The sequence below is a fragment of the Notothenia rossii genome (genome assembly GCF_949606895.1).
Source record: "Notothenia rossii genome assembly, chromosome: 8".
NCBI classification, from domain to species: domain Eukaryota; kingdom Metazoa; phylum Chordata; class Actinopteri; order Perciformes; family Nototheniidae; genus Notothenia; species Notothenia rossii.
Genome location: NC_136906.1, coordinates 20,135,572 through 20,163,545, shown reverse-complemented (window position 1 = coordinate 20,163,545; position 27,974 = coordinate 20,135,572). Strand labels below are relative to the sequence as shown.

The window sequence follows — 27,974 nt, the reverse complement described above, 5'->3', positions numbered from 1 at the left end:
ATCTGAGAGAGAGAAAGAGAGAGATAGGTGAAACAGTGAGGGAGACAGAGGAGGGAGAAGAGGGAGAGGGAGGGAGAGCAGAGAAGAAGACAGCGTCGGCGGCGGCTCTGCAGTGGAATAGCTGTTATTTGAGGGAAGGTGAGAGCTCTCGGAGTACCCGGCCGGCGCGTGCTGAGCGAGATGTGTTTCAGGACTTGATCGCTGCATCCTAAAATAAAGGTGAGTCCCTCCTCACTCACTGTTGCTTTCGATGACATACAGACAGACAGTGAAGATGCAAATTCAGGAGCTCTGATTTTGTTGTTTGTCTGGCTTGTGTTTGTGCGCGCGCATGCGGACAGTTTGTGCATTTTGCAAGCGCAACAAACTACTAAATGCGTTGTAATGGAAATACGCATTCATGACCTCATATGTTATGTGAACTCTCCTCATGTGTATTCTGGAACAGGCCTCTTCACTGACTGCATGGCTCATATCCACGAATTACATGTATGACGAGAGAGACATGTGTGAGAAAAAATTGGGGAAATAAATTGATTTGGATTATCCAAGCCCATATGCACAGTTAAAACTTTTCTTTTATCGACTGTTTGTTATTCTTTTTGTTTATCTCATATTTGTTTGGCAATACAAGTTAATCTAACCTTGGCGATAAGAGGAGCATTAACTGTAGCACAAGCTGTTGACAGGGCTACTTGATCCGGTTAACGTGCCGCTTTCACTTAAATATACTCAATTAAACTGGTCTAATCGGACCCCATTGCAGTGTTAATTTGTGTGTTGGGGTTCATTTCCCCCCGCTGGCCCCTGTTGATGACCCCAGATTTGGAAGAAAATGCGCAGGCACCTTGCGGCTTATTCGCGGTGGGTTAAGCTCTGAGTCAGAGCCTGGGGCCCCTTTCGGCTGAGAACAAGGAGCAGATAGATTAGGACTGATGAATGAAGATCTACTGCCTCTATCTGCAACACAATGATACGGTTATGAGAGGATTTGAATGCTAATGTGAAGTGTTTCAGAGCAATCCGAGCGGCTGGGACTGGCGGGGGGAGATTGCTGGCAGTGTGTGTGCTGTGGACCAGCTGGATGATCTCCTGAGTTTATGAGAGAGAGAATAAGTTATTAATGGGGTGTTGGAAGGTGAAATGGGGCACTGGGGCAGGATTAGACAAGACAAATGTAGGGGGTAATGTTGAGCTGCTGTGTGTATGGGGTCTAACAAGGAGGGATTGGGGGGGGGGGAGCACTGAGAGACCCCTCCAACACTTCAAGTTTCGGTAGATTTGCATGAGAGGAAGGGAGAATATCAAGGATCATTTATATATAGGAAATGTTGGACTGATGTAAGACATTTTTGTTTAACACATAGCTGTCAGATGGCCTGTGTCATTATACAGATTTCCTTATCCCCACATACCAATTAATCACTGCTATTTGGCTGCTTGCATTTTATGTTCTGTGATTTTTATACACACACAGATACTACATTTAACGCTTACCTGTAAACTTCCCCACCATCGTAGCTCAGTGACCATGACACATACGGTTTATGAGCCCTTGCGTCTGAGAATATTCTTTCCAATAGATCCAAAAAAGGGCTACAGAAGTAAAACTTTAAGAGGATAGTAAGCTTTTTATGTTTCCTGTAAAGATTTGTATGTTATCCTTTATATTCTCGGTTTTATGCTAAATAGTGAGGAAGTGAAGTGTCTCTACCAGCTGATCATATACTGAATGCAACAGCACCAGTCACTTCAAGGCCCCGGCTTCATGAGTGGCTTGTCACATGATATCACATTTAAAAGCAAGGTCCTCGAGCTCAGGGCAGCTCTTCCAAATATCAAGACATCTCACTGCTGCAAAAGCGAGGCAAAAATGTCAGTGACATTTGTTCGTCTTGAACTTTGCGGCTGTCATCCTCCCACTCCCCAACTAAGGAGTTACCCAAGTTGAAATGTTGAGACATTTCCTGAGAATCTGGTAATTCAAAGGAAATCCAGAAAATTGCACACTTGTTTGTTGTGTTTTCTTTTCTGTACTAAATTAGTAAACTCCTGGAAATAGAAGGAAAACATGCTCAACTCAGGTCAAATCTCCTTAAGTCTTGAAGGACCAAAGGCATGACACCTCTTGACCTTAAATACATTTAAATAAAATGGTTCAATTATTCAAATGGAAGTCAACACAGATTAGTCAATGGGTGCTAGAATGTTTTATTCCGGTTATTCCCCCTTCAAGTCTGCCCCTGTAACAGGCTCCCTGTTTAGGCTGTTTCACTGATGGCTTCAAGCTCTTCTTTGTGGTCGGCCAGAGGAAAGTCCTTTACTTAAATCCAACTTTTTCCCTGTAAGTAAATTCAAATCATCCAGCCTCCTTTTCCCAATTAAGCATGTCCCATCAATTACTTTTCAACCTGTCAGCAGAATAAATAAATGAAGGATATCTGATATTTTTCAGGATTCTGAGGATAATAAGCAAGGAAAGCTTCTGATCACCGTTTACACATTTTAACTGTCAACCATTAATTTGAACACATAGTCACATGTGTCCCACAAAAGTGGGTGCTGCTGTTTCCTTACTGTGTTGCAAATGAAGCACCGGCTGAGCGATTCAAGTCATTTGAGGAATCAGGCCAGGCTGCTCTTTAATTTCCGAGGCACACCACTTATGCATGGCCGATGAGCTTGATGAAAACAAGCAAGCAGGTTAACAGGGACATGGTAAATTACACCTGCACACCTGGCCTAGAGGGAAGGTGTGACTTTGAGATAATGCCCAGCCCCCCACCGCTCCAGCACAGTTGGAATCATGGAGCCATTGCAGATTATATCCAGAGGAGATGTGGAAAAGTAACAACAAATCCTCTCAAAACAAACACACGGGGTGGGAAAGGGCACGACAGGAGTCCAGTATAAAAACGATTACCCCCTAAAATATTTCCCAATGTCACTGATTTGTGAATCAAATGAAGCCAGAATGCTTGTGATCTGGTTAAAGTGTAGCTTGCCTTTCCTTGTCCCCTTACTGTACCTTAAAGGACAAAAGACTGCATTAATTCTGAGGGACGTCTCTGCTGCTACATTAGAATGCGAAGAGAGTAACAGTTGCCCTAAATTTGGTGTCTGTATGAGTGTGCATTTGTGCATGCTTGAGTTCATGCACAAACACTAATTTCTGTTAATGGAAGAGCCGGAGAGAAACGGAGATTATAGATGACACTAAAACTGCTCTAATCAGGGCAAGCTGGCCGCTGATCTCTTCACAGGGCAAGGGTGTCGATGATTGATGGCGGCAAGACTTGCTGGTGTACACAGGTTGAAGGGTGAAGAGAGAGTCACTGATCAACAATGAGAGGCTGAAAATTGTGGGAAAAACCTCCAGCAGTTCCTTTTGAATAATGCAGCATGACAAGCTCACTTTTGAGACACTGGGATCCCATCCCTGTCCCTGCCGGTCGCCACGTGCTCACGCCATGCCAGACCCGCGGGGACGGAGATCTGAGTTTCTGTTTGTGCGCATGATATGGCAAAATTATAATCTCAGTTACCTGGGGGGCTGGCGATGCATGAGCACTGACCCGTCCACAGCAGAAATGCTAAGCTGCCTATGACGGCGCGGTGGATATAATTAGCAGTGATTGGCTTGATTGAGTCTCCCGCCCAGGCCTGGGTGTTGGCCCTTCGGGGATCATGATGACTGTCCGGGCATTAATTATTAAATAATAGTTTGAGGAATGGCAATGGTTAATGACACAAAAATGAATGCCATAATCCATTGAATTGACATAATTAGAAATGGTGAGATTTCCCTAGAGGAATTGATTCTCATCATGACCTACAGTGGAGCGGGATGCTGGAAAAATTGACTGAGGCGAGTCCTTTCCACTCCCTCCTCATGAGCTCCTGAATGCGCCGTGGGAGAGCTGTCTGGCGGAGTTTGGCGAAAAATATCTGATCATGCGTTTGTGAAGAAGGTCGAAAGAAAGCTGCCTGCTCGCGAGTCATCAGTAACGAGAGAGACTGAAACAGTCGGGGTGCTTTATGCCGTTTGAAATGAGCTGGCCAGAGAGAGCGGTCAGCCCTGCGTGTCTGATATTGAGTTTGGCAAAGAGTAGCGATATTATCTTCCCCTGGTTAGATTAAGTATTAGTAAATGTGATTGGGTAATGAAAGCGGTCAAGCCTCAGTGACCATGCTTTGCTGCCACTGTTGGCTTGGCTGCATCTAGGCACAGAGTCTTGAGGGAGTTTGTTTCGGGTCAGTGATAGCATAAGAGCTCAATACAGCATTGCAGAGTCTGGCTCCTCTGTCTGCCTCACTGACTGACTGCGCTGGCTGGAGGCACAACAGTAGTAGCATACTGATGCTGATGATGACAGTATACATATTGATGATGTACATAGCAAGAAACATATCGCAGTAAACATGAAATTACACCCTTAATGACCAAAGTGTGATGCTTAACAGGTTTTTTTTTAATTTCCTTGTTGATTTTTCCACTTGTGATTCAAGCCTGACACAGACAGGTTTGGTTGCCACGGCTTGTCGCACAAGATGATACGTAATCAAATGTCCTTTTTTTTTTCCTGGTTCGAGTTAATCATATTTTTTAGGGGCAGCAGTGGTGATGTCATGGTAAGATGGGGGTTTCAGAGGAGGGTGACGATACATGCAAGCAGTCCCTGGAGACACAGTGGAGGAAGTTAGCGAAGCTAGGCGCCATAGCTACATCACAGATTTAGCTGTATGGTTAGAACGAATACTCTCAGTGCCATCATGTGAACCTGCACATGCCTCCACTGTTTGTTTTCCCATTCCCTGGACTCTCCGCGGTAGAGTGTTGACTCAGTTGTACTAGTTTATTTATATATTTTGCCCCTCTTGCACTTTTCTCTTGTGGTAGCTTTGAATTGGGCGGTGCAGCGGTGAGGCGCCCAGGCTCAAATTTCCCTGTGTAAACTATTGAAATAAAGGCTTTTTACTGGTACAGTATGGTGTACTATTTGCCTGTACCCCAAGTGAGTCATGATCTGATCTATTCTTTTTTTAATTGAGAAAGTTAGAAATGATTAAAAAAAAACGTATTTTTGAGCCTTCAGAGACACTTTCCCTCTCAGCTTTGTGACTGTGGTGACCTATGTCTAATAATACATCAAACTGACCTGCGTTTAACAATTGTTCTGTCAGGAATCAGTCTGAATCCTTCAGAGAGGTTGTCATTTGTAGGTTCGGTGAGGTACGCACAGATTAGATCCAGGAACTTTCCCGTTACATTAGTTTTGGGAGCTTCGGAACAGGGCCAAGGATGCCACGAACCCCCGCCGACGTGACGGAGACACGCAAGATGGTGAGTGGTTACTATGGCAGGTTACTATGGCAACCTCAGGTCTCTGAGAGCTTCCATTTCGCACAGCGTGGGAGAAAGGGAGAGAGAGAGAGAGAAAAGGAGAGAGGGGAGGAGAGAAGAACCCGCAGAGAGGAGAAGGGAGGAGAAATCAGCAGAGGAGGTGAGATGTGGAAATAAACAAGGTATTGGAACGAAAAGGGGGAAAAGAGAGGAACAGATGCAGAGGAGAAAGAAAAGGAGAGGTGTATCAAAAAGAAAAAAGTGATGGAGAGGTGTGAGTGATGGGTTGCGACTGAGGTGTGAGAGAAGCAGATCGAGGGGCAGGGGAGACGATCACGTGGCCCTTTAGACCAGATCTTCTGGAATATTTCAGCGCTGCTTTGTAATCACTCTGCTGCCGCACAGTGTGTTTCCACTCTTTATCTCTCCTTTGCTCTCTTTTTCTTTTCTCTCCCTCACCTCTCTGATTTAGTTGGCACAGCGCTCGGATGCGAGAGACATTGTGTCAGTCTTGGTGACTGGTCTCCATGGAGACGTCCATCAGTCAGTCCATGTCAGTGTTCCGTGGTCAAAGCCTTATCGTGTTTGTCAGTGTGAGTGTTTATCTGTCTGTGTATTAGTCAGTGTGTCACTCATAGAGAAGGCTGGGGCGAGGCAGGAATGGATTGGGCCAAGAGAGTGTTGCTTATCACGCCATTTGTTTGTTTGTGAAAAGACAGCCATTCAAACATAAAAGCGTCAGGTGCTGTGTACAGTCATGGAGCTAGATATGCACAGACAGTTGGAAACATCATTTGAGCGTATCCCCCTCTATTCCACATGTTGCACCACACTCTAAATGTTTATTCCATCTTTTTCAATTCTGAAATCCTAATTAAAAACGAAGCTCTGTTACAGTGTAAGATCAGTTACTGTTCACTGCAGAGTAGTGCTGATGTTGCTGTACTTTTTCTTCTGCATATCTTTAATGTTATCTGGTCCATTCAATGCAATATACCATCATGTACGGCAATATGACTGTCACAACAATATGTTACTACATCATTACATTACATAACATTACATTGCATTTAGCTGACGCTTTTATCAAAAGCGACTTACAGTAAGTACATTCGACCAGGAAGTTACAACCTTGAAGAAAACAGTGCTACTCAACTGGCTATAGATAAGCCAGTCCTCTGTTAGCAGTTACAATGTCATTGATATTATCATTCTTCTTTGAAATGCCTCTCTTTTAAACACTTATGATTTACAGATGCGTAACTGTGTTATTTATACACAAGGGTTTCCATTACTTTTTTCAGTACGTTGAAACTACTAATTTCTCTAAAATGAGTAGTGTGAGGGAGGGCCATAGCTCCATTCGTGCCATCCTAAATTGATGACCTTGACCTTGAGTTGTAAACTTATGATTGCAATGTCTTTACTCATTCTGACCAAAAGAAATGTGTGTGCACTTTGCCCAGGTAGAGCAGTTGATTGTGTGTTCCTGATGAAAGTTAGAGAGACTTGACTTGTTAACTTTAAAAATGCCACCTGCAACTCTGAAGTGTTGCTGTTGCACAGAGTTGTTGAAGCAGAGTTTCTTTAAATTCTTCTGAAGAGAGTCTGAAAACATTTTAACTGAAGTCTAAAATAGTGCTGAATATTTAAAATGAGCATTGCACAAACAATTTGTTTTAGTTAAATATTTGTATTTTAAAGCTCCTGTTGGAGTAGTTGCCATGGCTGTAATGACCCAAAGCCCCATGATCTTCGTGTGGCTGCAAAACATTCTCTGTTCAATAGTTTACATTGATTTCAGTATGATATATACAAAGATTCCCCTCATGTACTGAAACTTTCTGAAAGTAATCCATTTAATCTTTAAGTAAACCTGACCTATATCAAATATGCATCTACTGGTTCTAAGGGAAACATTTTTAAAACAAGGTATGTAGACTTAAACACCAAGTCCTGTATATTTTACTCTCAGACATGTAACTTTTATAATGAGACACACACTGACTGAAGTTCAGTCTGACCCCTTCACAGGATGCAAACACAAACAATCACATGGAGTCAGAGTTGACGCGTTACAGTTCGACCTCCACACACACACACACACACACACACACACACACACACACACACACACACACACACACACACACACACACACACACACACACACACACACACACACACACACACACACACACACACACACACACACACACACACACACACACACACACACACACACACTCTCAGTCTTTCTCCCTAGCACGAAAAAAGGAAAGCGAGGGCAGCATGAAATGAAAAAAGGCTGAACCAAGTCCTCCTCTCCAAAACAGCTGGGAGCAACAAACGCTCAGCTCAGAAACACTGGTAAAAGGTTTTAGAGCAACCCAAAAATTGTGCCGTTTACATTGCTTTGTAAATGGCTGAGAGACATTTTGATTAGCTGCTGGCTTCCCCCTCAGCTCACAGGAATTGAGAGTATCAACACACTTAACAACATTAAATACGGATTAATTGTTCACAAAATCGGCGTCACAACCAGGCAATGCCCACTGAATGGACAGTAATAAGTGGATTTCATTTGAAGTTGAGAGCAGGCGTAGTGAATGGGAAGATGTTAACATTAAAAAGACTTTTATCCCAGCATAATGACAAGCAGTATGAAGCCCCCAGTTAGGGATTTGAACATGTGGGGTAGGTAATGTAATGTCTGTTAATGAGAGTGCTTTAGCAGGGTGATGAACACAGTGACTTTTAATCTGCAACTCTTGGCCCCCTCTAAAAGGGAGGAGGTCCCCGCTCCTGTAGGAGCAATTCTGAATAGATCATGGCTTGTCTCCGCATCCTGCATCCTAATGAGAGCAACGGTGCGTCTTTGGACACTTTGAGTGGGAGGACGAGGTAGGAGACAGAAACAGTGCAGAGGGGGCTGCAGTATATCCTATTTGACAAGGATGAGTGGTGATTAAAATGTGGAACACTGAATGCTCCAGTTTAAGAAACCTCATCAGGCTGTTGTGCTGTTTTCTAAAAATAAGCGCATATTGTAATAATGTTCCAATAATAAGACTGAACAGTTTGTTAAAGCCAAAAAAGCGTGGTAGTGTAAATGCATCTAAGGCTGGATGTCCTGTCATGAGATGACATTAAGAAGCTTAATAAGTAAACAGAGTGGAAATGAGGAGGAGTTTCTGTCTAATTAATTGTTTATCACAATATCATAAGCTCAATTGACCTTCTGTTCTGAGGAGCACAAAATAAGAGATTAGCTCAACTGGTAACAAGGCGTTATAAGACATCAACATTGTATTTAAATTACTACATTATAGATTTATATTTACAGGGCCATTACTGAATCCAGTTTCAGAAAAAATTACTTGCAAAGTTATATACGCCAGGGTGGCGTGCATCGCAGTGGATAGAGCAGGGCCGGCCCTGACCAATTTGCTGCCCTAGGCAAGATTTTAACAGGCGCAGCAGCAGCAGGGAATAGATGAAAATCTATTCTCTTATTTTTGTATAACTATAATGATCATTTAAAGGTGTGACTTTACCTCACTGAGCTGAGGTTATCAGAGCCTCTCAGTCTTTCAGGAGAGAGCTCTCTAAAGCTCTCCCCCCGCGGCCGCTTACACAGTAAATTCCAATGTTAATAAAAGCTGTATACGTTTTTTGGGAGTTTGATTTATTTTAAATTAACACAAATACAAAATGAAAACCTATAATTGCACACTAAAACCATGATTTCAAAAAAATAACTATTTCACATAAACCTCTGGTTTTTACTGGGGCTGGGGCGGTTCAACTTGATTTGGGGGGGGGGGAGTGCGCCATAGTGTATGGGCGCTGTACGCAATATAGGCGTAGTTCTGTTAGTATAAGATAATAAGATGTACTTTGTTGATCCAAAATCGGGAAATTGTGTTGTTATGAAATAAAAAATAAAAATATTTTTTTAATTTCTAGCTTTTTTTTTTTTCTTTTTTTTTCTTTTCGGCGCCCCCCATTGATTGGTGCGCCCTTAGCATTCGCCTATACTGCCTATGCCAAGGGCCGGCCCTGGGATAGAGCCTTGGTATTCGGATCAGGGGGTCACAGGTTCAAACCCCACTGCAGTCAACATGTCGTTGTGCCCCTGGTCAAGACACTTCACCCCAAATTGCTCCTGTGGGGATTGCCCAATATGTAAGTCGCTTTGGATAAAAGCATCTAACAAGTAACATGCAATGTAATGTAATATATGGAAATCATACAGTAGTATTTGTATTCAGTAGCTTTGATTTATTTTGTTCAAAATCTGAAAAATATATTCCCCAAAATATAATGGTTCCTGTTCTTGAACAGTTAGGATCCCAATCATGCAGTATATTATAAAAGAAAACACTTTGTTTTTGTATTTATTTCCCTAATTTTTAACTAACTGCAGCTGGGGTTAAATTGAAGTATAGTTTTATTATTTAGCAAAGTGAACAATTATTGAATTGTGAACTTAATCTGTTCCATATACTTTTTAAAGGACTCGGGCCTTATAACAAAACCGTAAAACGTATATCAGGATGCAGAAAGGAAATGCCATGTTTGTCCGTGTGACATATTTGCAGATACTTATCTCTGCTTCAAAGTGATTCACGTCCTTAAACTGCAGGTTTATTACCTTAACAATACTAAGGAACATGTTTTGACCCTAAACCCTCGACCCCAACTCCCTTGTGTGCCTCATTGCAACATACCAGCCACTAAATGATATCGGCTATCAGAGGCAATGGGTAGGTAGACTCAGTGTGTTAAACTTATACTTGCTGGGAAATCACTGTGTACACTAGAAGAAAAAAATCAATATCAAGTACAATAGTGATGTTTTCACCTTCATTTGTTAGCATGCTGGTATTACACAACCCTGTCCTTAAATCCCTGTGGAGGGGGAGTTATTGACTGGCATCATTGATTCACCTGTACTAACATCTAACGTCTGAATATTTCAATAACCTGGGGGGGATCCTTCCCCTGGGAGCCAGACATGAATCAGGTATAACTGAGGCAACACAAAGGACGTTAATATGCTATTAGTCACATTGGTGTGTGTGTGTGTGTGTGTGTGTGTGTGTGTGTGTGTGTGTGTGTGTGTGTGTGTGTGTGTGTGTGTGTGTGTGTGTGTGTGTGTGTGTGTGTGTGTGTGTGTGTGTGTGTGTGTGTGTGTGTGTGTGTGTGTGTGTGTGTGTGTGTGTGTGTGTGTGTGTGTGGGTCAAACTGTAACGCGTCAACTCTGACTTCCGGTCTTCCTATAACACGTAATGTCGTGAGACTACCAATAGAAATACATTGCTTTTAAAATCGTGCTGTGCAACACGAAAAAAAGGGGGAAATCGTGTTGGTGAACACGAATCATTAGATTAAAAATCGTGTTGGTGAACACGAAATGCTATGAGACTGGGTTGGAGGGTAAACAGTGGGGAGGAGACACAGATAGAAGGAAGGAAGCGAGGGACTACCTCGGTCCCATCCTCCACAATACGACACAGTGGCCTCCCCTCCAACGCCCATTTGAAAACTATTCACATGCACCTTCTATCATAAACCCTGTAGTCCCCCCCCCCCCCCCCCCCCCCAACCCCCAAAAGATCATTAAAAAGAGAAAACCCTCTGCGTGACTCGGCTACCTCTGCAGAATATAAATGCTTTCTTTTTGGTTTTCCATTAAATTAGGGCTTCTGTTTCTCGACGCAGAGTTTCCCTTTTCATTTTTTAAAAGCCCCCATGTCTTTCATCCCAAAGTCAATTTTGCCTGGCGGTTAGTCAAATGCTTTAAATGTTTATAAGTGCCTGTGAAGAGTGTAAGCTTTAAGTGTGATAGACTACCCTGGGACCAGGACAGGGCTGAGTGTGAAGGAAAAATGAGGCTATGAGCAGAATGGGATAAACATTAATGCTGGTTTGTGGCAGATTGGAGAAGGTCTGGATGGGATTATCATGGGCTGATTAAGGGGAAACTGTATCTATGGCTGGATGACTGTCAAATTATGCTGAAACAAATAAAATGCTATTATTTGAATTATTGAAACATGTTTGCTTAGGTGGCTTCATATTTAGTTTAGGTTAGTCTCCTATATTATTCTGCATGAGCTGCTCTTTTGCTGAGGTTGGGATAAACCAGATATTGCAAGCTAAGTGAGGAACCCCTGCCAAATAAAACATTTGAAGTTATTTTAACTAGCAGACACTGAGGGACGGTATTAGCACTGATTTATCATATCCTAAATGTGTCTGTTCCATAAGAGCTGTGCGATAGTGGAGATCACACTTGTGATAGAGCAGCTCCTCTTCGGCCCTCAAAGGCCTGGAGAAATGAACGTCTGGGAAAGTGAAAGACCTCACTGCAGCATCGTACTTGATTGTATTGTGGTCCATCATATTCCCTTCTAATAAGAAGCAGTGAGATGAGACTGATTTGGTTTGACGCCTTGTGCTCAAATGCAGTTCACTGGAGGGGCCGGCCTCTTTGGAAATCTGAATCACTTTCATAAATTATGATTGAGCTGATGTGGTATTTAGAGGACATTTGTCTGCTGGTCAAATGCCTTTTGAATTATGAGAAATCTGAAAACGTCCACGTCTCCTGGTAAACTGTTGGATATTGCATGCCAGTGGCGGCTGGTGGAAAATATTTTAGATGGGGCTGTGGAAATGGTGACCAAACAATACTAAGGGGGTCCGAATTTTTTTGAGAAAAGACCCCTTAAATTATGACTTCTGGTGATGTTAGAGGGGGGGGGGAAGGAATATGAGAAGACTGATCAATACCTCCATAATCTTCAGTGTGGTTACTGTAGCTATGAATCTTCCAAAACTTCCAAACACCTTGTCCTGGACATAGTTTCTACAGCATAAACTGTGCAACAGTACAGTAGGCCCACACAAACTGCAGAACACCGGGGCTTTGGAAACACTCAAAATTACTTAAAATGATTTAATTCCCATTTAACCTGTTAAGGGGCTTTTTTCCCCCGTTTTTTTTTCACAAAACTGTGTCTCCGGGCTTCTTAAAATGTAATAAACTATTAATGTGTCCTACTAATTTAACAGGAAGAAACTAAGCTAACTGACGATATGAACCATGTTTACCGAAACAAAACACAAGTCTCACAATAAGCGTCTAAATGAGCCCTGAGCGAAAAAATGAGCCCTGAGCGAAAAAATGCTGACGCGCTCTAGGTATAAATCAATCGATATACTTATCGGATATACACAAACAAGCTTAGCTAACAAGCTGAGGTTCCACAGATTCTAGAAGTATAAGTATCATCACTGAGCGATCAGAATTCGCGACAGGGGACGCAAATACAGACATCACACGACGTAGCTTTAGGTATCAAAACACGGAGATATGCTCACCTTTTGCTGTTATTCTGATCAAAAACGAGAAAAAAGCAGCTGAAGGTTAATCCATAGGTTAATCCAATGTGTCTGTAACTTTGAAAAAAGTATTGATAATCCATAATTCCATTTTTATGTCAAAAACTGAGTTTTCATTAGCTTCTATTAATGATAGCTTCCAGAGTGAATGACAGCCTCCTGTTTTGTCTCCTTGGATACGAGTCCAAACAACTCACAGACTGCACCGGGCGCTGACGTAGGCGCCCTGTGACCATCAGATTTGATGACGCTGATTGGCTGAAATTATGTTTTGGCGGCATAGTTTAAAGATAGCAACAGTTGGCTTCTGCTGCACTCTCGTCTGGGCGCTGTGCATAGCGCCCAGACGAGAGAGGGTAATGATAAACGCCGGGCAAGGCAAGGCAGGAAACATGTGACTTATCAGTAACTTTAGACATCGTAACACAATTTTAAACGAGATTTTATTGTAGATTATACATTTGACTGATACCAATTATATAATATTTACCTTGTTTATTAAAAATAAAAAAATAAAAAATATTTTTGAAATATATAGGCCTAAATATATATATATATATTTTTAATGTTGGAAGATGGGGGCAGCGCACCTGGCGCCCCTATGGGCCGGCCGCCACTTTAACATTTATCACATAGGGAAAGTAAACTTTTAGCACTACGAAAAGTGACTGAGTTTTGATTGTAATTCAGTGGTATTTGACAAATGTTGAAACTAAAAGCGGCAATCATCAATATTTTATTGGCTTTATTAACATTGGATCACATGACGTAATGATGAACCCACTGTGAATTTTAACTCGACTCCGAGGTTCACCTTAGCTCTATGAAGTTTCAAAGTGACACTATGCGACTTTTCACAAAAGAAAGGACAAATTGTAGAAATAAAAAGTTGAATTCAATGCTCCATTGGTGAATTATATTCCCTCGAGGGAATAACGATACAGCCTCACTTGGTCTGGTATGACCAGTAACTTATCGTATATCATAGCTAAACCTAGTTTAATATTCCTGTATAAATAGTGTGAATATTGACTGCTTTTTTTTGTCTTAATGCTGTGTCAGATGTTCTTGTTATTTCATCATCATATTTATAATATTAAGCCTCATAACTTTAGTTTTTAGTTGACTGAAATTCTGACCTTTTTATTTTCATCTTTGTCAAAGAAAAGTGTTAATATTTTAGTATAGCTTAATTTAAAGAAAACTGTTCATATGTTATCCTTTTTATTCACCATCAAATGTAATTTAACATTTCAGTCAATCTAGTCTTGCCAACATATCACCTTATTTATTTCTCCCAAACCCTCTTGTTAACCCTAACTTCCATATTCCGAGCCCCTTTAATGTGCATTTATTGGCTAAAGAGGGCGATATATTCTTCCAAGAGTTCATGCAGACACAACCAGAGCTTTAGTTAACTTACACTTACTTGTGAGTGATGGGGAACTTTTAGCACTATGCAATACCAGATGACTGAGATCCAGTATTTTCAGTGCTTATACACATGACTGGGATAATTAAAGACGTGTATTTTAATCATTTTCAACATTGCTGAATGCATTTGAAATCAATGACTATTCAAAGTTGTTATACCTTTTATCACTTACATAGTGTTTAAAACTAAACACATTGGATACAGTGGGATGACCAATAATATAACCCCCCAAATGTGTTGCAGTCCTACGAATAGAGTTCAAAAGAGTCTTCCCAAAGAGGGGGATGATCCTCTTTTCGAAACAAGGAATTCACTTTCCCCCCGAGACTTCACCCCCTAGCGATGCCTCGAGGTGCCAAGCCTGTGTCAGTTTTTTTTAGAGACATCCTCTCTTTGCTATTGGCATTCATACTAAAGTGTGAGAGGGTTGGAATGAACAGGAGGTGGATCTGTGTTCTTACCCTTGCCCTCTTCATGACACCCACTTCATTGATGCTGTTTAGACCAAAAGAGCCAATTTCCCTCAGAGTTCCTTTTTTTTATAGTGGTAAAATCTCTGGAACAGCAGCTACAGTACTAAAACTCACTGAAACACAAGATAATAACAAATATCTAACTGCTTTCTGTGGAGTTTGATCATTTAATTGAGCCAAGATTAAGAGCTTAAGCTTTTGTTGTTGATCAATATTGATATGGTCCATCATGGATCAGTGCTAGCTGATTTTTAAAAGTGATTTGATTGAATTGATTCAGTAAATTGACTGAATATCAGCTGCCAGAAATCACCATGTTTGGCACATATAACAGAAGTATCAGCAGCTGTGATACAGTAAACTTGCTCTCTGCCGTGGTTGTATAAAATCTGTCTTTGGTTATTATTTTAAATGACTTACATGTCTCAGAAATTGGGGTGTGAGAGAGCAGATATTCCCCTGTCTTAAAGCCTCACAGCCACAACCCTGATTTCTGAGATGTCACCGCGATCAGGAAAGGTCATGACTCTATTCCCAACGCACACATCGACATGATGAGCATTTCTCTACGTTGGATACATGAGCTGCCATCTTGCCGTGTGCTGTGTCATTATTGATGTGCCTCCATGCTGATGTGCAGACAGGACACCGGAGAGAAAGAGCGTACTCTTGTCTGTTCGACTTGACGCTTGTTCGACTGTCAGCACATCTTTCTCTCTCGCCTTTCTCTCATTCTTTGTATGTGTTCGAGAAGTTTACATCCAACCATCTGCTGTGCAGTAACTCTGCTTCTTTTCCCCACTCTGACATTATGGTTCTGTGGTCGCAGATAGAGATGTACCGGAGGATAACATTATCCAAACTTAATTACCCTACCTTTAAAGGCTGACATAAATCTTTATGAAATAAAACTCCCAGGATACATCACAGCAGCTAGGATAAAAAACATAAAGATGGGGTCTTTTACCCTCTTCAACCCTAAAGAGCCTTTGGCAAGTTAAGCATACAGGGCAACCAAGCATTGCATAGATGCACACAAGTTGATTTTAAATTCTAGTCAAGACCCTAAAGATATAAAATATGTCAGACTGAGTTACGGTGAAGTACTGTATGTGTAAAAGTATTCATGGGGCGTCTAGAATTTTTTATTTGATGGAATCATACAGCTTTAAAAAAGTGGTCTTGAATTTAATATCTTATAGAACAGAGAATATACTGTATATGTAATGCTGTCCAACAGTGTGGGAAAATGTTTTATTCAACTTCGAAGCTACTCTTTGAAGCTCAAGGGAACATTTTACAGGAGTACTGGGAACATTCTTGGTCGACAATTAAAGGGGAGAAAACCATGAATATGTATATACAATTAAATATTAAAATATTATTTGAACTATTATAACATGATTATATATATATATATGACTGTGGTAATGCAGTGGAGACCATTTGAAAACAATCTGAGCTCAAATGAAATCAAGGCCGTGATAGTTAACTGTTTAAAAGTAAATGCATACTTAAGAGGTCTATGATGGAATATAATACAACAATTTATTTTTGTACCTATTTAATGGAAACATAGGAAACATGGTTTAGTTAATAGTTTGTATAACAGCCATTTTTGTGACAAAATAAGCTAGATTCAAAGTTATACTCTGTTCTAACATGTATTAAGAAATATTAAAAATGTTTTTATCTGTTTCATTAAGTTTTTCCACACACACAAATAAAACAACAACTTATTTAATTTCACACAAATATGCAAATATGATCAGTTATATTAAAGTGTAACCCCTGCAGGAAGTTGTCACCTTCTTTATTTAAAAACTTCATTCTAACCTAACCCAGTACTTACTGTAGCGTTGTTTATTTTTAAAGAATAATTTCCATCTATATCCTTTGTCCTGCCAATAGTAAAGTCTGTGTTTGTGTAATTATATATTTTTGGAAAACTTGTTGCTTAGTTCAAGTCGTTTAAGGAGCCGACTCTTACAAACACATTTGTTTAGCTCTTTAATTATATTTATTCTTTTAAATTACTGAAATAAATGTTTTGTACTAGCCACAATCTCAGTGTACTTACCTTTTATTTTGGCCCTTAATCATCACCGAGGAGAGATGACCTTGACCTTTGCACTGGTGATTTGTGGGCACTTGTCATTTGTGGCGACACACAGGACAAATTAAAGTGAATTCACCTTCACTGTAAACCACTGCGGGTCACGGGATCATCATCGTCAGCGCTAAAAAGAGTAAAGGCCTGCTGCAATCAAGCCTCAAGGTTTTTTGGATAGTTGATGTCATTCACACTCATGTTTGGTCCGTGCCATTTGTATACGAGTGTGTATAGGGTGCTAATGACGGGGGAGGAAGCGGTGGAGAGGGGTGGATGTGGAATTGGTATACAGCTGGACAGAGTGGGATACTGTGGTGAATAGGTAACCATGGTAACTCAGTCGGCTAAGATTTGAATGCAGAGAGAGAGCAAAAGGGGGAAAGGAAGTGTGTGTGTGTGTGTGTGTGTGTGTGTGTGTGTGTGTGTGTGTGTGTGTGTGTGTGTGTGTGTGTGTGTGTGTGTGTGTGTGTGTGGGGGTGGGGGTGGGGGTGGGTGGGTGGGTGGGTGGGTGTGTGGTTGAAAAGAGAACGAGGGGGGTGGGGCTAAAGGTTAATATGCATCATGGACATGAACTTTCATCAAACTGCGAGGTAATTGCTGCATTTACCCCCTCGATTCAAACCTACAGTGTGTCGTGTAGGGGAGGGGGGGGGGCATTGGAGGTCCAGGAAACAAGTTTTAGTAGGGTGGAAAAAGGTGTAAGGCAGCTGGGAGGAGAGGAGTGTCGGGGGTGCACAAAGTGTTTGGAGAGATGAGGAGTGTTCCTCCATTTATAGAAGGAGATGGGAGATAGGTGGAGGAAGATATCAAGGGAAATAGAGAGAGGAAGTTCAGAAAGAGGAGAAGGAGGAACAGTTACAGGTGAGACTTGTGTACATGTGGAAAGTGACAGCAGTGAGGCCGAACACAATCAACCCGCCTCTAACCAGCTGTCACATCCAACTAGTCTACGTCTCCTCTGTGGACCCTCGCTCGTCACCTCCCCTCAGCATCTGAGCACCATCCTCCCCTCAGCCTCTGCTTCCACCTGCTCACTTTTTTTTTTCTTCTTTCACCTTTCCACTCTGCTCAGATGCTGTCTACCTGAAATAGCTCTAGCACTTAGTTCTCGCTGGTAAATACAAAAAAAAGAAAGTTGGGTAGAAATTAAAAAACATTAAAAGGTGAGAGTCGATCCAAAAATAACACTTTACTGACTCTTAATCCGTCGGTGCCGCCATCTGTGTCGGGATCCGGATGAGGAGCCGTTGCAGGCTGCTGGTCCTGATGGTGTCCTGTTCGGTCTGATCCAAGATGCTGCTGCCGATATGATTTATCACAGTGTCCTTGTGTGTGTTTTAATGTAATTGAACTACTGCGTACGCATTATTGATCAATCTCGCCCCCACCTACCCCGCCCCAGCTCTCCCCCCTCCCTCTCTGTCTATATATCCACCTGTTTCATATTCCTCCTGCTGTATTGTCTCTTACCTCCATCTCTCTGTCGCTTTCTGTTTTATATGCGTCTCTGTGTTGTCATTCCCCTCCCTCCATCTCTGTCTGTTTTATATTCATCTCTCTATTGAGCCTTCCTCCCCTCTTCCTCTCTTACTCTCTCACTGAGCAAGAGATTATTAATATTAATGTGTCTCTTCTTCTCCCCTCCGTATTTTACCTCTTCCACTTTTTTATCTTTCTTTTACTACTGATCTCTTTTCTGCTCTTCCCACTATTTATACCTCGCTCTGGGTCTTGATCCCTCATCATCCCTTTCACTCAACCTTCCCTCCATCTGTCTCAATATCTCTCTCTCTTTCTTTCTTTCTCTCTATCTCTCTCTTTCTCGGGTCCGCTCTCTGCAGCTGTTCAGTATTCATCTATTACTGTAGTGTTGATAATTCCCTTCTCTGCCTGCAGCCATACAGTCATCTATCAGATTAATAATCCTTCTCCTCTTCTCATTCTCCGTCTCTCTCTTTACCCCTTCCCCGCTTTCTTACTGTGCCAAGTGCGGATGCAAAGCGTGTCAAATGAGTTTGCGTGTCAAAGTCCTATCATTACAACCATCATCATTAATAACCGTATCTAGATTGCTGGATGCCCTTATTAAGGTTACTCAGGTCTAAATAACCTGCAGAGGGAGAGAGCGGCTGGTGGAGCCTGACTTGAGTCGGCCATCTATTAGTGTTAATGCAGACTGCACCATTCGCTACCATTCTCCAGCCCCCAGAGCATGCAAGGCTGTGCTCGCGCCGGAATGGAATTAGCATTTTGGTCCAACCACCGCGTCTATGCTACTGCAACAAAAAAAGTGGAACTGCTTACCGATTCAGCCTCTTGTTGTCTTCAATGTTTGGGACTTGCTTTTATGAGTTTGATTCAACCAAAAGTTGAAAGCATGCTCAAACATCAATGTTGTGGCTGTATAAATAGTCATATCTGGTATAATTAGCGTTACAAGATGAAGCCATTCCTGAGATGAGTGCAAGCCTCTATCTCACACTGGGAGTGTTATAAATGCTTGTCAAAATCAAGACCACACGTCCCATAAACCCTGTTGCTTCTTGTCACTGACGAGCTTGTTTTCACTGAACAGAAGGTTCTTTTTTTCTTCTATTCTTCCATTATTGGCCATTGCAAGAAACCAATTGTTTCCAAGAATGCAAGTCCCTCAGTAATGTTGTTTCAGACTTTGTAAACAGGGAATTCTCGTTTTAAACCCAGAAATATTTGATCCATGGGTTTCCTCACTCTTCCTTCTTCTCCCCAAATACTTTTTTGATTGATTCAGAAACTATGTTCTTTGTTTCTCTACATTTTGTTCTACAGATGACAAACATTAATTTTTATGGTTATCCTTCTATTTATATACTGTACATATTTTATCTTTTCAAACCTAATTAGTGCTGAAGTGATAAGACAATTATTTAAGAGAACATTTATCTAAGACTATTTTGAGAATAAATGAATCATTAAAGTCATTGATGTGGAAGTATTTAACATGTGTTAGTCAGAAATTCACAAATGTATTTATTTCATATCATATCATTAAACTAATTAACTGTCATTAGACCCATTACTGAATTCAGATAACAATTATCAGCTCCTTCTTATAATACTTTTATATAATTGTCCTTATGCATCTGTCTGAATAAAGGACTGCAATGACCATTTTGTTGTCTGTATAATTAATCCATTAATTAGAAGTTTTCTAAATAAATAATTCCAATATCTTTATTCATAAACCTAAACTCAAAAACAAATATCTGCCCTGGAAACCAGAGTGGAACCTGAATGCAGCCATTCATTGCTTGACTGCGTGTGATAGTACTCAATTGATAACAATTACACCAATGTTTCAAAATGAATGTCTCTTATTTATTAATGTTTGCATGCTAAGATAAAAACACAATGTCATAATTTCCCTATTTCCGCACCACCAGCTTGAACCATTCATTACAGGAATCGGCTCACCTGCCCTTGGTGAGGGTTTTATTTCTGACAAAACGTCTGCTCAGGGATTATGTGGGATTTGATATGAGCAGTGACACAGAAGTCCTAATGCTTTTCAAAGATTATTTGACAACCCTCCCATTATAAACCACTGTAGATGTCTACCTATTATTTGTTCTATTCATTTGTTAGAACAAATAGGTAGCCATGCGCATTTGTTTGTGGAAACACGTAGCACAGTCTGTGTTCTGTCTCTAATATCTGCTCTCTCCCTCTCTCCCCCTTTTCCCCTCTCTTTTGTTCTTCTACAGTAACTCCTGGGTTCTTCTCACTTCACAAAAATCCTCACTCAAATCTCCAGACAACACAGGAAAAAGGGAGAAACCTCTGTGTATCTGCATGTTTCTATGTTCAAAAAACACAAGGAAAAAACACAGGGATTGGCAGAGGACAAATAACATCTCAGAGGATGATGAATTAGAAAGAACAAATTGCCACTGGAGGACCAAAGGGTAAATAAAAAAAATTCCCGCAGATCCACAAGCGTGGAGTCACCTCACCTGTACCTTCGGATTAAAGAGCAGGGTCATGTCCCAGTTGCCATGCGCATCGCCACGCTGACCTGCCTTCCCGGCCATTCCCCCCTCCTCTTTCTATTGGCCCAGCTGCTACTGCGGCTCCTCCACGCTGGGCCGGAGCTGGTGCGAGCCGCCTCCGCCTGCCCCTCCCTCTGCACCTGCTCCAACCAGGCCAGCCGAGTCATCTGCACCAGGCAGAACCTGGATGAGGTGCCCGAAAGCATATCAGTCAACACACGATACCTCAACCTGCAGGAAAACTCCATACAGGTACAAATTGTCTCACTGTCATTGTTGATTTTTGTTGAGCACAGTAAACATGATACTTGGCATGACAATACATAAGAAAATAGTTGTATGTAATTACATACAACTAGGGCACATAATATACAGAGGTTGCTATCACAACAAACCCAGCTTTTAATTCAGAGAAAATACATATATTTGTTGCATTATCAATGTAAGTCCCAACAAGTAATCTAAATTGTGTTTTTTTTATAATTACGAATTGCATCACAGCAGAAGTGACAAACTAAAACATGCAAATGTCGACAGATTATTTTACATATTTTTCTCTGTTATCATTGTTGCTATTCATAAAGTTAGAGATAAATCCTAGATAGCGGATTCAAACAGCACACATGCATAAATAAGTTCACACGGAGACATATGATAAATGTGTCTTTAACCCTTATATACAGAGGTAATGTGTGCTCTTGCAGCCAGTTGTGGACATTAGGATTAACTTGTTAGTTTTCTCTTCAAAACTTTAATTCTGAGAAAAGGCTGAAGCGATAATGGTAGAAAAGAAAATTCAAGCCCCAGCTGAACTGAGGGAATATTTTATGAATTGAAGGCAAGACTTTTTTTCATGACACCATTTCCCCTTTTGTATGCATTACCAATTTATCTAGTGTCCCTAGACAACGCTGGAGAGAGCGTTTACCCACAGACCATCAATACAAAGCACAAATGCAATGAAAATCTCTACATTTATGAACAGAGTTGGTCGATTTTACTCTTTGCAGCAGCATTTGAAGTAATTGGATCGCTCCTCATATTGCAATGTCTTCTTTTAAATAAATGCCCACCATTTCTTTTTTCTGTAATGACAAGTGACAAGTATGGTAAACGTTGTTCAAATTCTCCAGTGCACCTTTCATCACGTTCGTTGGACAGAGCAGTCTTAGTTATGTCCCTTTATTCCTCGTAAAACACATCTTATTAAACATTATGTGATGTTAACAGAGCACTAAAGGGACATTATGCCACAAGATTTGGTTTGTGAGTTTTTGAGGGATACTATTCACATGAAAGACACATTTAAGAAATTGGCAGGATATTCGTTGGGTTTCGTTTTGAGCCTACAATTTCCGATTTGGTTTGTTGTATCCTGCAGCCTCTCTTGAAATGATTAAAAATCTAAAAATGTTTTAACACCTAAAGGCATCCTAGATTCTCTGGCTTATTTTTTCCTTCACTGAGTACCCTGAGAGTAAAGCCTTGACAGCTCCCACCCCCTCTTAACATATCCACCCCTCCCTCTCTCTCTCCGCTCTTCGCTCCTGCTCTACATACAGAAGAGGCAGTGGCCTGTATCCGTGTGTCTTACGGAGGGCTTTCGCCAAACAATTCTCAAACATAGACTGTATGATCTTAAACAGTTTGAGATTCAAGGGGTTTTAGTCTTGCTTTCTTGCATGGATATATATGCATGCAATATTTGCCTACTGAGCTCCAGTTTGGTCCCATTATTGCTCGTGTGTGCTGTCCAGGGCCCGTAGCACAATTTTTTTGTAATCATGTCTCCCTGCAGAATAACATGTATTGGTCAACACTGACAATCAGCTAATTATCAAGGGATTATTTGTGGCTGTAGAAAGTCCCCTGAGTCACAGTGTGAAAAGCATTTGGAGCCTGGAGCATGCAGGCAATGAATTAAGGTCAATAAAAGGACTTACAGTAGTTTAACACAGTTCTTAAAGTTGAAGTCTAGTGTTTAACATGCGCTTTTCTTTTTTTAATAAAAGCATTAAACTACAAATAAAGTGTGAGAGTTGCTCACCATCTGTATGCCCCAAAAGATTAGCAGTGCCACAATCTTGAGGTCTCAGAAGTTATTATCATGTTGAAACCATAGGTTGAAACTCACCCAGAGCTAAGGGACAAGACAAGGGACACGGTTAGGGATTTGGGTTTTACCGTACAGACTTCTTTCAGTAAGTAATGTATTTTTAAGTTTAGAATAATATCACAATGTTCTTTACAAGAATAAAAAGATACAAAATAAAAACAGTAAAAGAAATACAAAATAAAACACAATCAACCTTAAGTATATACATCATACTCTTATGATGGAAGTATAACTCTCAGTCCAGCATCTGATACATATTATTGTGTCCATAACATGAGATCTCCAATATGGAGTCCAGGGTGACCCTTAGTGTCAAAACCAAGGCCGTAAGATGCATATGTTCAACTGGCTGGTGTCGCTGTCAGCAGGCAGTGGGAGTCTGAAACGACCACCTTCCCCTGCACACAGCAGCAATAATCAGTGGGGTGGAAAGGTCAACTGTAACCGATATGAGCAGAGAAATTAATAATTCATATTTGCACAGTTAATTTATTTAACATAGATGTTGTCTATTTTGCCAGTAAATCTTTAATTGACAATGTTTTTTTTATTCTTCACATGGTTTTCTGGTGTTTTCGATGTCTTTACCTAGTTTACTAGATAATCTATCACTATAAGAGCTTCATTTCTGTCAATGTTTATATGCTAACATGTTTTTCTTTTAGGCAAGCTTATACAGCATACAACACTTTATATGGTTGATTCCACAGAGTGAAAGTTAAGTTATGCTGAGTGTGTCACAAAAACAATTGATAGTACACTTTTTTACTTCCAAAACCTTCCTATGTCAAATGTCACCACATAGTTGTCTTTGTAACACACACTTAGTTGTATGTTTGTGATCTACATAAATAATTCTACTTGTATAGTAACTTAAGGATTTTCTGTCCCTTCAGGTTATTAAGTCAGACACTTTCAAGCACTTGAGGCACCTCGAGATTCTCCAGCTCTCAAAGAATCAGATCCGTCAGATTGAAGTTGGAGCATTCAATGGCCTCCCCAACCTCAACACACTGGAGCTCTTCGACAACCGCCTCACATTGGTGCCATCACACGCCTTTGAGTACCTTAGCAAGTTGCGGGAGCTGTGGCTGCGCAACAACCCCATTGAGACTCTACCAGGCTATGCCTTCCACCGAGTGCCCTCACTTAGGCGCCTGGACCTCGGTGAGCTCAAGAAGTTGGATTTCATCTCTGATGCAGCCTTTGTTGGCCTCATCAATCTACGCTACCTTAATCTGGGCATGTGCGGGTTGAAGGACATTCCCAAACTGACAGCCCTTGTGCGTTTGGAGGAGCTGGAGCTGTCAGGAAACCGACTGGAGATCATCCGACCCGGTTCCTTCCAGGGCCTTGTGTCTCTCCGCAAGCTGTGGCTTATGCACTCACAGGTGTCAGTCATTGAGCGCAACGCCTTCGATGACCTAAAAAGTCTAGAAGAGCTTAACCTGTCCCATAACTCCTTGCACTCCTTGCCTCATGACCTCTTCACACCCCTTCACCAGCTGGAGAGGGTACACCTTAACCATAACCCCTGGATCTGCAACTGTGACGTCCTTTGGCTAAGTTGGTGGTTGAAAGAGACGGTGCCGAGCAACACCACCTGCTGTGCCCGCTGCCACGCTCCCCCATTCCTAAAGGGCAAGTACATTGGAGAGCTTGACCAGAGCCACTTCACCTGCTATGCACCGGTCATTGTGGAGCCACCTACAGACCTCAATGTTACCGAGGGTATGGCCGCTGAGCTCAAGTGTCGCACAAGCACCTCCACAACATCTGTCAACTGGATCACCCCTAATGGCACTCTAATGACCCATGGCTCTTACAAGGTGCGGATATCTGTCCTGCATGATGGCACACTTAACTTCACAAATGTGACCCTGCGTGACACGGGCCAGTACACCTGCATGGTAACCAATGCTGCTGGCAATACCACGGCAACTGCTGTCCTTAATGTCACTGCTGCTGATGCCAGTGTCAACTACACATACTTTACAACAGTCACAGTGGAAACAGTGGAGACCCCAGTAGATGGAGATTATCCTACAGAAATCAATCATACAATAATCCATGTCCCCACACCCTCGAGCCACCTGTGGCGTGAAGGTGTTTCTACCACAGCCTCCTCCCTATCCGCAGGCTGGTCTTCCTCCTCTCCTCGTTCCACCCGACCCACGTTCACTGTGCCCATCACTGAGCCAGGCTTCTCAGGCCTGGATGATGTGATGAAGACCACAAAGATCATCATTGGCTGCTTTGTAGCCATCACATTCATGGCAGCGGTGATGCTGGTGGTGTTCTACAAGCTGAGGAAGCAGCACCAGCTGCATAAACACCATGGCCCTGCTCGTGCCATCGAGATCATCAATGTGGAGGATGAGCTTGGGGCCGGAGCCAGTGGTAGGGGCAGCGGTATCTCAGGAGGCTCCACAGTGACGCAGAGTGGAAGTAGTGGAATAGGAGGGGGACAGAGCCTCAGGCTGCACCATCCAGAGATGGTCAACTTGCCCAACCTGGCACGATCGGAGCACCTCAACCACTACTACAAAACTCATCACTTCAACAACAACATGATGAGCCTGGGCATGGGCACGGGCATGGGACTCAACAACAACAACAACCCCTTGCCTTGCTCCCAGTCTCAGAACACCTCCATGTCTTGTTCCCAGGTTCCAACCAGTGGAGGAGCACCCATGGGTGGCACCCTGACATCCCCTGTGCCCCAGTTGGGTCTCCACAGTTCTCTGAAAGGCCTTATGGGAAAATGCCAGAATGAGCCACTGCTTTTTAAGAGCAGCTCAAAGGAAAATGTGCAAGAGACTCAAATTTGATTAAAGTGAGAGTGAAAGTAAGAGGTCAGGAGATGCTGGTATAGACAGTGAGACAGAAAGAGTCTGTGAGACCAAGTATATGAGACTGATAGTAGCCTACTGTCCTCATGGACAGATTCCAGAGAAGATTATATTACACATAGTCACTGCTTTGTCTTGTCAATCTGTTGACAGAGAGAAGCAAACAGGAGGACTGAAGGAGACAGAGTACAATGGCAGATCAGCACTAGTCCCTGCAAAAGCATCCACACATATTTTTCAAATAAATTAGACAAAAAACGATATAATGTTGACCACAAACATCAGAATCATTCTGTGTTCTGTGCAGCCTGCTATAGTCTTTGCCAAAGTCCAAGATCAAGCAAATGTGTCGTTTGCATCCACACCACAGTGGAAAGCTTTGAATAATACACAGGCAATGAGCCTCTCTAGGTTTTTGACCGATTGCTTCATATATTTCCAGGCACATACAGTGTATATATTTGGAAGGAGACACAATATTGGCCATTGAACATGTTGTCAGATTAGTGCTTGGCAGAGCCACTGAATAACAAACAATGGTTTGGGTGCGCGGTACAGTCCCAGCATTTAGTGCTTCCCAGGAAGCAATTCTGTGCAAAACGCATGTATCAGGCTCGTTTTTTAAAGGGAGACAGATCAAAAACTATTGTTTTTTCGGGACGGTTTCACTCTCACTTTCTCACTCTTTTCCCTTTTACACCTTACTGGCTAATGTCTTCTTTGAAAGATAAGCGAAACAGAGTGGGTTATAATGGGACAATGTCGAATCTCATGGCAAAAAGGACTTTGAGAGATAAAAAAGGACTGAAAGTACATATTATATATACCGTAAATATATTTTCATTCAAAGAAATAAATTATAAAGAATCTTTATTAATCTTCTGACTGAAAACTACAATGTCTGAAGAATATATTAAAAAAATAAGTACACACAGCTGTTGTAGTAGCGCTTCGTAACAACTTTTCCAAAATTGGAACAAGATGGCCGCTCCTACTGTGCTGCATAAGGACACGTATAGGAGAGTGGCATCTGCTCAGAGGGAGCTAAAACAAAATCCTGGCAAAGTGAATTTATTTTGGTTTCGACTTTTTTGTAGCCACACAAAGTGTTTTCCTCTCTTGTTGCATTTACATAAACAGGGTCATTGGAGAAGAGAAGTATTTACGTCTTCGGTTTAAGATATAAAAACTACAGCACTTCATCATTTCGTATACAATGTAGCTAGAGCAATAATAATAATGATCAGTATGGTAATAATGATAACAAGCTTTAGCTTTATTTGTCATATCATTGATTATTTAATGATGAACACATTTCATTATCTACAATATTTGACACATGCTAATTTAGGACCCTCTCCAAAAATGTACTCAAGATTGGCTAAAAATTCGGTTTTAACAAATAATGTATTGTAGTTATGATACGACACATTATTGTTATTATGTTATCATTATTATCATTCATATGGATATTATTATTACTACTTGTGCCTACAAATAGCTGAAAATTATAATTTTTTTCATTTGTATATGACACTGTTTTGTGACTGATCCTGTTGGACTTTGTCTAATGCACGGCCGTGGGATGGACGCAACGTGCCACTAAATGAACTCCACATGCAACAGCAGGAAATAACCTGGACCTCAAAATGGCTTCCTCAGTCCAGCCCATACTGACTCGTCTGCTCTGATTTCTCAAGCAGTCAGGACCCCTAATGTTATCACCCATTAAAGACAGGACACAAACCTTTGATCAAGACTGCTCCTTTGCAGGGGATTATTTCACAACTGTATCTCAGTGTTATCGTGTATGAGTGGATTTCATGGCAGCAGGGAGCTAAATGGACGACAGGCATTGCCAAGCATTTTTAAAGGTAAGCTAAGCTCGTTCAGTTAGAAGGTGGAGGTGACATACAGTACAGTATACAGTGGTGGGATACATTTTTCTAAAGAAAAAGGACAATTCAATGAAAAAATATAGAACCTTATAGATCTCTTTTAAAAAAAACAAAATTATTATGATAAGTGTTTTTTATTTTGGGTTTTTATCTAGTTTGATTATTTTTCTGTTTTTCAAGTGATATCTTTATTGTAATATTGTTATTGTTATTATAATTAGCTAATTACACTGGTTATAATTATGAGAGATGTTCTGTTAGCAGAGGTCACTTTGAAAATTAAAAAAACCTGGCACATACAA

At 41.4% G+C, this 27,974-nt stretch overlaps 1 protein-coding gene across 1 annotated transcript; it reads left to right on the top strand.

The window, feature by feature from the left end:
* The first annotated feature begins 37 nt into the window (after positions 1-37).
* Positions 38-27,974, top strand: lrrc4ba (leucine rich repeat containing 4Ba). Its single transcript, XM_079643583.1, has 3 exons — positions 38-219; positions 20,522-21,058; positions 23,819-27,974. Exons 2-3 carry the CDS (start codon positions 20,813-20,815, stop codon positions 25,751-25,753), a joined length of 2,181 nt encoding a protein of 726 aa, XP_079499709.1. The 5' UTR covers positions 38-219; positions 20,522-20,812; the 3' UTR covers positions 25,754-27,974.

What these genes read in the sequence shown, in the direction of transcription:
- lrrc4ba (XM_079643583.1), top strand. Translation starts at nt 20,813, where the DNA reads ATGCGCATCGCCACGCTGACCTGCCTTCCCGGCCATTCCCCCCTCCTC. An exon ending in TGCAGGAAAACTCCATACAG is followed by an intron (nt 21,059 to 23,818) that starts GTACAAATTGTC and finishes CTGTCCCTTCAG; the next exon opens with GTTATTAAGTCAGACACTTT.